This window comes from Tribolium castaneum, chromosome 5, assembly GCF_031307605.1.
Source record: "Tribolium castaneum strain GA2 chromosome 5, icTriCast1.1, whole genome shotgun sequence".
Classification (NCBI taxonomy): Eukaryota; Metazoa; Arthropoda; class Insecta; order Coleoptera; family Tenebrionidae; genus Tribolium; species Tribolium castaneum.
Genome location: NC_087398.1, coordinates 15,761,403 through 15,774,382, shown reverse-complemented (window position 1 = coordinate 15,774,382; position 12,980 = coordinate 15,761,403). Strand labels below are relative to the sequence as shown.

Below are 12,980 nucleotides of genomic sequence, written 5' to 3'. Positions count from 1 at the left end.
TTTGCACTCTCCCTTGCAAGCCGGTCGGATTCATTTGAGTGACATTCTTTTTGGCCGTGAATGTACATTCTCTTATACAAAAAATAATACATACTTGATTAAAATATTAAATAACAAAGTTATAAAAACATAAAATGAAAAAATATCGCTAATATTACGGACAATGGGCTGCTCTATCTTTTCATTCTGGAGTAATTACCTTAAGTATTAATTTTGAAATAACGATATCCACTGTTCAAAAAATTATACAACCACACCACATTATTAGACTTTTTTCATATTTTTAGCGCTCAAAAAAAGTCCAGAAATCAAAATAGGTATGTACGTCTAAATAGATAAACACTTTCCGACCAATAATCTTGCTCCTGGGATAAAGCAACAAATTTAGCAAAATACTTTTGCAACAAATACATTGCAAAGTATATCTGGTTTTATACTTAAATGTTACTTCTAAAACGTTCTTAAGCATATGCAATAAACAAAACTGTACGTGTAAATGTTGGTTCGCTAATAACTAACTTCAAGAATGTGGGATCTACAAATAAGTATGCCCATTTCTGTTAAATTAAATGTCTATTTCTGATAAAAATTAATAAAAATGTCGCAATCACAAATAAAAGAACAAAGTAAACATTAAATTGTTTAAAAGTTTAGAGATTAAACAATAACAAATAACATAATAATTAATTAAGATTTTTTAACTAATCTCTCTTCAGATAAATAAATGAATTTAAAATCGAACCTGGTTATGGAATTAATTCGCGTTTTTATGTTTTTCTGTTTCATTTATTTATGTTTTCAAAGGTTTACTGCAACTTTATGGCAATCAGATGCCAAGTGTATTTAATTGAAGTTTCAAACATCGAACACTGATATAACATTGTGGTCACGAAAATTGTTATTTTATAACTCTTCGTGATAGTTTATCAGTAAATAATAATACAACACTTGAATGAATGAAAATAAACAATGTGAACTAAATTTGAAACAAAACATTGACCATTCAAATCCTTGAAATTTAATTTATTGACAAAATAATGGATAAAAGCGAGTGAAATTTTCGAATAATGAATATCTTCATATCAATATTGTGATCACCACAATCTAAAAATAATGTAATTGGACTTCCTTATAGAATTCGGAGTCAACAAGCCCACAAAACTCTTTGCTAATAGTCAATTATGACCTTAGCGAGATTTCATCAATAAGCTCTTTCTGACATCCTCATTGCACAACGCATACAAATTGTTTATATTGCCATGTAACACATGGGTGGTACTCTTTGTTGTTATCCCTACCAGAAGAATCAGCCGGCAAAGGTCCTGTCGCGACAGACCCCTTCCAAAAGCGAACCCCCGTATAAAACTCAAAGGTAGACATGCTTTCTCTAAATGCTAAATAATGAACACCGAGTAATCACAAATAACTAAACCAGTGCAGTAAGACATTGTGATAAGACGAAAAAATGTTGCGATTATTTACATTCATCTCGATTGTTTTATTATTCCAAATGACGAATGCTGCAGAAGAAAAAAATGAAACTTTCAAAACACGTAAGTTGAATTTTTATTTATATGCGGAAAATGCAAGGCAAGGTTTTGCCTTATTCTACGTCTAAAAAGCTTAAGGTAAACGGGTGAATTAGAAAGCATTGTCACGAAGAGCAATAAGAAATCAATTGCAATTTGTTGTGGAACGAAAAATTCAAAAAATCTGAATTTATGGTGTTTTTGTTTTTCGAAAATTTATCAAAATTTTATTTTAATCAAAATTTCGCTTGAAAAGAGACGTTATTTTGAAATGATAGTAGCTGCAATGCAAAATTAAATATCTTATAAATATTAACGAATAATTAAGACAGATTTTTTGAATGGTTTTTTAAATTTCTATTTTTTACGAGCACTTTAAATTCTTATAGTGACCATTACAAAGAGGAATTAATTATAATATAACTTATTTTTTTTATGAATTGCATTACTTAATTTAATACAGTTCGAAAGTATAGGTCAAATTCTCGAACGGTAATAAAAGGCGTACAGTTAAGCGCAAAAATTAAATGACTTTTTTAAGCATCTTTGTTTTTAATTGTTAACATACAGGGTGTCTTAAAATTGGTGAATTCGGATTCAGAGCATTGTAGAGAATCACTTCAGTAGTCCAAATATAAAAAAATAAGATTGGGGGTTTCCCCACAAAGATACACTCGTTTGAAGTTGACGATTTGAATTGCAATTTCTTCAAATGCAATAAGAATATTAATGTAAAAATTTTTTTAATTAGCTTTATTTTGGAGTAAAAATTCTTGAATTTTAATTATTTCTGTCTGATTTTTCAGAGAAATTACGAAAATTTAAGTTTTTTTACTCCAATATAAAGCTAAATTTTCGAGAAATTGTTTTACATTATTATTTTTTACAATCATCTACACCATAAATAACAATAAACACTAAATTTTTTTACGTGCATTTGAAGAAACTGCACCTGAAGTGCGCCTTCAAACCAATGTATCGTTGTGGGGACGCCCGAAATCTTTATTTTGTTTCTACATTTGAAGTAGTGAAGTGATTCTCTACAAAGCTGTGAACTCGGAATTCGCCAATTTTGGGACACGCAGTATATATTTCCAATTGTTGCGTTCTTGTTTTTAATGATGTCGAACACAATTTATTACAAGTTTGTTAAATGTTCTGTACAGCATAAGATAGTAATTGGTGATTTACTAGACAAAAAATATGATTTGAAGTTCCAAAAAGAAATTTAAATTTGAAGAGCTACTATCTCGTAAAAAAGGTTCAAACAAATTTTTGTCATAAAAACTTTTAATTCAGTTTGATGTACTTTGTCACCATCCGAGAGATTGTCCGATTGTCCGACACTATTGAATTAGCCTGTATATTATTAACAATTCTTACTCTGAGCGATATTAATTAATGGAGTACTAGAAAATCAATAAATGTTTTATTTTGCTATTGTCTTCGATTTTTCTCACTACAAACCCATTTTAAAATTATTGTTATAAAAACTTAAACTAAAACTAAAGGAAAAAACATTTTGTGTTTTAAACACCAACTTATTTTTTTATTAAAATTTGACTGAAACTTGGATTTTTAGGATTCCTTTCTTATAGTATAATCAAAATGATTCTGAAAAAAAATCCAAATAGCCATTGTAATTAACTGTGAATAATATGGTTAAAGGGAAACTGTTCAAAGGAGTATCTGAATGACCAAATTGGAAATTGAATTAAATAATACGTAATAAATTAATTATAAACAAAACGGTTTTTTTACAATTATTGGTTGTTGGTCTTGAATTAAATAAACAATAATGGTAAATAGCTGAAAGACAATTTTTAACTGCTTGAAAAACTCACTTGTTTTATTTTTGCATGAAAAAACTTCTAACATTGTCATGGCTTGGCAACAATATACATTACCCGGCAAAAGTATGTAATTAAGCGTTTTTTGTCTAAACTACATATTTACTATTACTGAAAAAATAGTAGATTGTGATCATTTTGTCATCTTTCGAGTTAGGCACGTTTTTAAATGCACGTCGATTGTTTGCTTAAAGTTTATGGTCCAAAAATGAATTCTGACTCAATAATAAAATAATATTGGTTTTATTGTTTTCTTTTTAATAAATTATTAACATTGCCTTTCCGAAGATTGCCGAACTTGACACAAAAATCGTCATAGTAGGATGTCATTTAAAAATAAAGAAATTTCTTTGCATAACTCAAAAACTATAAGAAATTTGGGAAAAAATGTAGTTCAGAAATCACCACAAATTTAGCGCACTTGATAATGTATTGTAACTATTTATTTTTGTAAAGTAAATAATTTAAACAAAAAACGCATGGTAACTTAATTTTGACCCACCCTGTGTATTAATTTGTAATACATGTGTCTCGTTTAAAAATAAAGTAAAAAATCTCTATTCCTTATAATATGATTTTTTATTGAAAAACCGTAAGACAGATACATACAATTTTTTTGATTAATTTTTGTTAATATGATAAATGTAATGAACCCTTTTTTACTTATTATTTTTTTCGATAATTCAATTTATATTTTTTCATTTGAACACTATTAGTTTGAAATTTGAACAGTACTATAGTTCTGTCGACTTTGCATGGAAGAATACCTATAAATATAGCTAATAGCTATTTCAGCATACAAACAAAAACAAAACAGAACTATGTCCTTCAGTAAAATAAAATACTACAATGTGTTCAAGAATGATTGTTTATCAAGTCACCTATGAAATTTGAACGTAGTGTGCCGCTTAATTCAAATTGTGAATGCCGTTAAAGTGCCAGATTCGTCAAAATAATGTAAAAAGCTTCGAATCTAAAAACAAAAGAATACACAACAACAAAATTCATGGAAATCTAAAACACAAATCAAAACAAACACTATAGACTTGAAAAACTTTGCCGAAAATTGCAAAAAAATGACTAAAAAGTTAATGCAATGATTTGACAGAATGACAGTACTTACTACAAGAGTATTTTAATGAAGCGGCACATTGAATTTGAATTCCATTGCCGACTTGATGAACAACATTTTTTGAACACATTGTATTTCAATATTCTGTAGAAATTACAGCCATGTACCAACAGTATCTGCGAATAAAACATAATGCTTTTTCTGATCGCATAGACCTATAAAAACAAGAAATTCCGTGTATATTATAAAAAATTTACGTATGAATTTGATGAAAGTTGAAAAATGCAGATAAAATATTTTGAAAGCAAGAAACCAAAAATGATTTGATAATACATGCAGTGCTTCAGAAAATTTATAACATGATAAAATGATTTAAAAAAATAATAAAAATACATTCAAGTTTATACCAAATTTTCATGATTGTGATTTTCTAGAAATTTTGACCCCGTAATTAATAAGTTTTTAATCGTTTTTGTTTATCTACAATGAGAAAGAATCAAGCCGGTACAACCCTCGTCATAATTTACGTGGTTTTACTATTAGCAATCAATGTCTGATGCCATTGTTGTTTGTACTTACTATCGTATTACTTTAAATACTTGTTGATCGAGAAAACAACGTTATAATTACATTTTTATTTGGTACTAATTTAAAAATTTTAAACTGCTTTTCATGTAAAAGATTTAGCATTAATGCAGAAGTTATCAAACCATTCTCATAATCACCATCAATAACTTGAACAAATAAAGTAATTTCTCTGGACACGTTACGGTAAAGCATGTAACCCAAATTGTTACTTAATGCGAATCGCGAGTACGAAATGTCGAAACCGAACTCGTCATTTCTAGAAAAGTGACATTTTGCAATAATTGAGTCCTTTAACAATCAATTTTGCAAAAATTATATAGACAGGACAATATGCGACACCAGTTATGTAACAATTTAAATAACAAATTTCTTGCGTGACATAATCTCGAAGAAAGTTCGATCTACGAAGAAATTGATCGAAACGTAACTTGCTATACAACCACTACTTGAAGATCTTTCAAGTTCTGCTTCGAGGTATGTCACGGTCTCATTTCGCAATTATGTAAGCGGTTATATCATTTCCGCGGATTTTTAAATGTATACCAAGTTCCGTCTAGTTGACGTATTTTTCGTCCCATCCTTTTTTAACGCGTAATTTAACATCTAATGGAGAAAGCACGATGACTGCTCATTGTCATACTTTCACTATCAGTGGCGAACAATATTAGATAATATTTACTCTTAATGGACGAGGAAGACACGCGGTTTTCCGCCACTGCCTTCATTTCAATGGCACGCAATTTTTTTTTTAATTATTGATACCGAGTTAAAAATAGTATAGTAATATACAGGGTGTCCCAGTTTTTTTAATCGGTTGTGGGGTTACTGTTAAAGAGTTAAAAACCAAAAAAAAATTCGGTTTTACAACCTTTTAGTTAAAAAACAGGAAAAAATTTAAAAATTTTAAAAATTAATAAAAAAATAGAAACGCTGCTTTCTTGATGAATTAGTACGTACGTCTTGAACAAAGTCGAACAGACTTTAAATTAAGTTTGATTGATTTGAATTTCTACAGGGCGTTTATAATTTGTTTTCAAACAAAAGTGTTAAACTTTTATTTTGCTTATTTCATATGGCCAGCGAATGGAGTTTACTCCACTTAAGGGATTTAGGCACTTTGGCCCCGAGGTATATACGCTCTTTTATGCACTTCAAAAGTATTTATTTTTTTGCTCTTCTGATACTAAAATAGATACTTTATTTTCTGTCTAAGGGTCATGGGTCATTTATTCCCAAGGGATTAAATATGGAGTGAACCCCTTAGAGAGCTCATTTTCTCTATTGGGAATAAATGATCCATTTTAATCCCGGAAGTGCAAAAAAATAGTAATGTCAGTTTTATTTGGTTAAAGTTAATGGTCTGGAAGACATTAGAAACTCACAATTAGAGAAAAGATTGTGATTGTTTAGTCGGCTAATTTATGTACAAAGTCCACTTTAAATATACTGATATTATTTGGTTAAATTTTAAGTTTTAAGATAATGGGACAGATCGAAGAGTTTGTCCCACGAAACAGAAATTGAAATTGCCTCAGTTATCGTTTAATAAACACGTATAAAATATCTTGAATTATTTTAGTGCTTATTTATTATTTTAATTGTTTGTCAATATGAAGAACGTGTTTACAAACTATAACAATGGATCTAAACGTGAGAATAACCCAATGACATAACATGACGATGTTATGTTATTAACTTCGTCATTAAAAGAAATATTTTTAAAAAACGAAGGGCAGAAATTTTTTGATATTACATATATGAAAACTAAAATCTTAAAATTAATAAACGAAAGCAAAACATTAGCCATAACTCTCGCCAAAATCAATATCTTGCAGTTTGTAAAAAAAAAAATTATAAAAAATATAGAACAGAGAAAGAAAAGTGCATTTTTCCAGAAGATCACATTTTCTTTCTTTTTTCTATGTAGATACATATGTTTTCAATTAGTGAGGGACGAATATTTAAAATTTATTAATAAATTAATAATAGAGGAAATAGGGAAGTTTCAGCTAAAGCAACTTGTAGTACATTTTTGAAAACACTGTTGTGAAGTTAAATAAATAGACAGCAAAAATATCTCTGAAATGACAAATTGCATGTTACAGAACATGAAAAGTTTTACTGATTATAATGTATTTCACATATCGGGTGCTCAAAAATCGGTGCACCAACTCAGTGGTGTATAGTAGAGAACTGGTTACATACTATAAAGGTAAAATAGTAAAAAAATAATTATTTATTGTTTTATTAGAGAACGATTACTTAGTGTGAAACAAAAAATCATTAAAAAATAATAAAAACTGAAAAAGTTAATAAAATAAGTTTGGAGCTCACAATTTGTTAAAATATAACTTTAAGATTTTTTTCAAAATTCTTCCCGTAATCTACAAATGCTTCTGAATAACGTGCCACTGAGTTGGTGTGCCGGTGTATGAACACCTGTATAGAAGGCGAATTAAAATTTACCATTTACATTGACAAACGTTAGGCTGATTTCAAATTTAGTAATTTCAAAAACTACGAGACATAGAATAAAAGAATAAGATTATCTAATATGAGAAAAAATTTTTGTAAAATCTTTACTTTACTATTCTTACTTTAGTTTACTTACACTAGTAGGCGTCAATGTTAAACTTTTTTGTAATAGCATTAAATTTACTTTACACAAAAAGTCCTATCACGTCTCCATTTTAAGCTAATGAATTAATAATAAAGTAAAGTAGCCCTTCTAAGTAGTATTGTTAAAAGTTTTATTTTGAGCCAAACCAGATTATAGAAAACTTAGTTGAAATTTAATGTGCTGCTAAAAGTTAATTAAGTTAAAAGGTAAATAAACTGAACATTTTAATTATTTTTTTTATTGGTAGTCTATTGTGCTTATTTAAAACACGCAGCAGGGTGTATAAATCCCACTTTAAAAACGCGCGATTTTTAAAGTGTCCATGGCAACATCAATAAGCAATAACCCAAGAAACGTGAAGATACATGGCCAATTTTTAATGATTTTTTTATTATGACAATCAATTTCATGACAACAAAAGTTATACTGATCTCACATTACATTATTTCCAATTTTTGTAATATTAATATTAGTATTTATGATTTCAAAGTATACCAAAAAAATAACGTAAAGTATTCGTGGATAACTTGCTCTATTTCTAACAATCGCGCGTGTTTTAAAGACCTCAATATCCACTTATACTTAAATACACTATTTTTTAATTAGTAATTTACAACTTTGTAGTAGTAGTAATATTATAAAGGAAAATTACATAATTGCGATTTTCTAAATAAAATACCGCAATGAGGTTGATCATTTATTTATAAAAGGTTTTTATATTTAAATTCCGCACATAAAACTTGTACCAGAAAAACACATATATTACTTTTCTTGAAAAAAACTGAAATAAAGTAGGTACTTTTTTTATATCAGATTCCTCAATTAATAAACGAACAACAAAAATACAAACAAATTACGTTCCTACAATGTGTAGAAAATCTTAATAATAGTAGATTTTTCTTAATACAAGAGGAACAGAACATTGTACGTGTTCCAAAAAACAAAAAAGAGCAGGAACAAAATGTACTAACAGTAAAAAAATCTGCCCTAGTAAAATTTATGCTAATTCATAAAACGTTTGACTCTAGAAAGATATTTATTTATAAATTAATAACTAATTAAAATTTCACTCACAACTAGGTTCTGTGAAGTAATTCAGTGTCAATAAATAGGCAGCTATGAAAATATAGAATGACATTGAATTTGTATGTATTCGATCTTGAAAATTATCACTGATATCAATGTGTTGGACTTTGTTGAGTAGATTATTAACCGCTGGACGCGGTCATTTTTAAATAATAAATAAAACATGTTTTAATTAAGAGCTAGAGTATAAAAGGATTAGGAAATTACAAAATATCCATTCAGGAACGTAAAAAGCGAACACGAGAGTTCCGTAATAAGGAAATAAATCTCACACTCTTATTACCAACGCCCTTGAACACATTTTCAAAATTCTTGCTCAACGAGATTTTTCTTGTAACTACTACTTCATTATTGTACTACCGATTTAAACGTTTTTTTGTAAAATGTTCACTTGCGCAAAATGAGATAATTGCTTCTGAAAATAGATCATATCACACAATTCTTCAATCAAGGGAAAAACAGCAGCGTTGGGAAATAATGCACAGCATTGCAGGAATGTTGATATGAGAATAATTTAACGCAACTACAAATTAGTTACACACGTAAACAATTGCAGATATGTATCTTAAATTTTTTTTCTAGCTGAATACATCATCCCTTGCTACAAAGCAGACCCCGAAATCAACAAATGCCTCCAACGCACATTCAACCACCTTCGACCCTACTTATTATCAGGAATCCAAGACATAAACGTGCCCAGTATCGATCCTTTAAAGATTGATAAACTTGTTATGGAAAATGGTCAAGGAGCCTTAAGAATTCGGGCCCTCTTCCACAATGTCACAGCTTCCGGTGGCAGCAACTACACCATCACCAAAATAAAGTAATATCTGTTTTCAAGTCTAATCGAATCTATTTCCACATTTTATTTGTATGTCAAGGCCATCCAGGTGCTGAATACAAAACTAATTTGTAATAATGTTTTACTCCACGTTCGGTACTTCACGCGAATTCTAAATTATTTGGTTAAATTTCAGAGCCGATGTTGTGAATTATAATATCGAACTCGGTTTCAAACTGCCCCGAGTTGAAATCAAAGGAAAGTATGAAGTTAACGGAAACGTCCTCCTGTTTCCAGTGAGGTCGAAAGGCGATTTTTGGGCCATTTTTCGTAAGTATTGAGTCACTAAAAAATTGTGAATTCAGGGCAATCCTCGCATTTGCATATTTCAATAATTAGGCAATCGGGACTTTAATTCCAGTAATTGTTACTCAACGAAACGTTCAAAACGAAGGGAAAGTCTCTCTTAAAAACGTGTACCTACACTTATTTATAAAAAAATGATTTCATAGTAATTTGAAGTAATCAAATTAAAAACGTAACTTGCTTTTGTGGTTTTGGCGTTTACGGATTTACTTTTTGCTTTATGGGCCTTATGAATCTTAAAAACAATTTATCAGTTTTATATACAATCCAGTGGAATTTTTAACTGAAATAAAATTCATAACTTGGATATAGGCAATTTTTGTGAAAATCCAGAAACAGGCCGCTTTTTGTTTTCTCTTGTCCATCATTTAGTGGATATAGTTTTCGTTTATCTGCTGTCAAAACTGCACAGCCATCTTCAACATTTTTTTTTCTAATAGAACAGTATGTCGTGTGACACCTTATGTGAAAGAGCCCTTCGAAAGCAGTACAACGCACTATTTGTTTTTTAAATATCGTCAACGCCCAAGTGAGAAAAAAATTAAAACAGTGTGGAATTATTGACTAAAATAAAATTTGAAACTTGGATTAAGCGGTTTTTGTTTATCTGTCTTCAAAAATGCACAACCAACTCTAACTTTTTTTTTCAAATGTAACGGTACGTCAAGTGTCATCTCATGTAAAAAAGCACTACTTGTTTTCTGAATATTTTCAAAGCCTATGCAATAAAAAAAAATGAAAACCAATTTTTATAATTTAAAATTAGGCAAATCACACTAGACATGTTGCAAATGTTAGTAATTCATGTTACTATCGTTATGTTATTTTCCAGGAGAGGAACGGTGCCCATTATGAACAATTGTTGCATTAAATAATGTTCAACTTATAAAATTGGTTTTTATTTTTTATAAAGTAGGCTTTGAAAAAATTCAAAACACAAATAGTGCGTTGTATTGCTTGCGAAGTGGGCATTCATACAAGGTGTCACTTGACCTACCATTATATTTGGAAAAAGAAGTTACATAGAAGTGGTTGTGCATTTCTGACAGCAGATAAACTAAAACCATGTAGACCAAATAGTGGGCAAGAAAAAACAAAAAGCGGCATGTTTCTGGAATTTTCACCAAAATGGCCTAAATCAAAGTTATGAAATGCAGTGTTATACTAAAAAATGAAAATTTTTATATGGATAGCCAACAACAAAATAGGCGACCCATATTTTTTTATTTTAACCAAAGCTCTACCGTTTTTGAGAAAAATAATTGAAAAGGTGAAAATTTCTGGCCTGACGTCAGCAATGTTCCTTTTTGAATCAACCAGTCACAGAACTTGAGATAGAAAACTTGCCAACAAAGATAGCTTGAAAGACGTACGTTTTTTCTTAATTTCTGCCTCTGTTGTTTTACATACGACTTCAGATGTGCTGCAGGAGCAGTCATTTTACCAAAACAAACTCCAGCAAAATATTAGCACACAACACAGTCACAACCGACAACTCACAGTTTTGACATTTGTATTTGACGTTTACCAGACCAAACGTAGGTCGTAGCGTTAATTGTATGCAGCGAAAGACTGACCAATCATTAGTCGAGACATTGCTTACGTCACAGCGCAAATTTTCGATTATTACTAAAAAAGTACCAATTTAAAAAAACTCAGACCGATATTACTAGACATCATTTTGTGTCTACTTTCAAAATCTGAAATTTCCAAAAACTTTTACTTTCGAGTATAACACTCCATTCCACGCTGTATGTCGCAGCCGCTTGGCGAAATCAGACATTTCATAAAATGTCTATACTTTTCATGAAGTGTCACCAGCCATTGCATGAAATGTTTACAGTGTTTCATGAAAAAACTAGACATTTTATGAAATGTCTGATTTTGCCAAGTGGCTGCGACATATACAGTGCGTTCAAAAAGTCTTTAGATCAACTCCTGCTGTGAAATTTTGAACGTATGTTGATTTCTTACGATTATTATATACAAAAAAACTAACGAAAAGTTAGTTAAGTTAACGAAAGTTAGTCGGGCTTATTTGAAAAGCACTGTATTTGAATGTATGTAGTACAGTCACGATTAAAAGGAATGACTAAAACCACAGCCACAAGTCTTTTCGATATGTTACGGTTACTGTATAAATTTGACTAGTTAATAAACTAGCTGGATATGTTTTAAACGATCAGGATTTGTAAAATAGTCTGTTTGTTGAAAATGAATTAAAACGTTTTAGTCAGGCCTTTGCCTTGGCGATCGGTTGATAGAGGTGTCATTCTTTTGATGTGACTGTACTTAAGGTATATTTAATGCAATGATCCAAATTTAACAGTATTTAAAGTATTCATCATTTAGATGAACCTATAATTAAATATTCTGGTACTTCAACATATTTGCCTGTAATTAAAATTACTTAAAAACAATTTACATATATTAAAAAAATTGTAAATAAGTATACCGATACATACACTATTTTCACAAATGATGTATAATTTCAGTTGATGTCGACGCCGCTGCGAAAATCTACGGAAAGGAATTTAAAGACAAAAACAACACTCGATTTATGAAGATTGAAAAATTATTGATCGATTTTAGACTGCAGAAAAGTCGATTTAGAGTTAGGGATATAATCAATCATGGCAATATTATTGGTAGGTCCCAAATCATTATAAAATTATTTATTTGATTTGAAAATTGATTGCAGGTGAGGCCATGAATCAGTTTTTGAATAGCAACGCGAACGAAATCATCGCCGAAATGAAACCAGCGGCAAATGCAGCAATTGCTAAACATTTCAAGGGATTTTTGAACAGTGCGTTCTTGAAATTACCATTGAAAGTCTGGTTGCCTGACGCGTAGGCGCTTTATCGTAGTTAATTAATTGATCTATTGGCAATTTTTTAAAAATCGCCATTTAGAACGAATCTCTCTACTATTGTATATAGAATTTTTGTAAAATATGTTTAAATGTTCGTTTTTGGACAAATTGTTTATAATAAAAATAAAATACTTCAAGTGTTGTTTTACTAAAACAAAATTGTTATCGTGCAAGCTTCGCGATCAATCATGTTTTCAATTTGTCATAAAATTG

General features: G+C 29.8%; 1 protein-coding gene across 1 annotated transcript; it reads left to right on the top strand.

Moving 5' to 3' along the window:
- The first annotated feature begins 1,373 nt into the window (after nucleotides 1-1,373).
- LOC659008 (protein takeout) lies at nucleotides 1,374-12,904 on the top strand. The gene is made up of 5 exons (XM_015979702.2): nucleotides 1,374-1,553; nucleotides 9,328-9,568; nucleotides 9,723-9,856; nucleotides 12,388-12,540; nucleotides 12,594-12,904. The coding sequence occupies exons 1-5, from the start codon at nucleotides 1,466-1,468 to the stop codon at nucleotides 12,746-12,748; spliced, it is 771 nt and encodes a 256-aa protein (XP_015835188.1). The 5' UTR covers nucleotides 1,374-1,465; the 3' UTR covers nucleotides 12,749-12,904.
- Nucleotides 12,905-12,980: the final 76 nt, after the last annotated feature.

What these genes read in the sequence shown, in the direction of transcription:
- LOC659008 (XM_015979702.2), top strand. Translation starts at nt 1,466, where the DNA reads ATGTTGCGATTATTTACATTCATCTCGATTGTTTTATTATTCCAAATG. An exon ending in AAATGAAACTTTCAAAACAC is followed by an intron (nt 1,554 to 9,327) that starts GTAAGTTGAATT and finishes TTTTTTTTCTAG; the next exon opens with CTGAATACATCATCCCTTGC. An exon ending in TACACCATCACCAAAATAAA is followed by an intron (nt 9,569 to 9,722) that starts GTAATATCTGTT and finishes GTTAAATTTCAG; the next exon opens with AGCCGATGTTGTGAATTATA.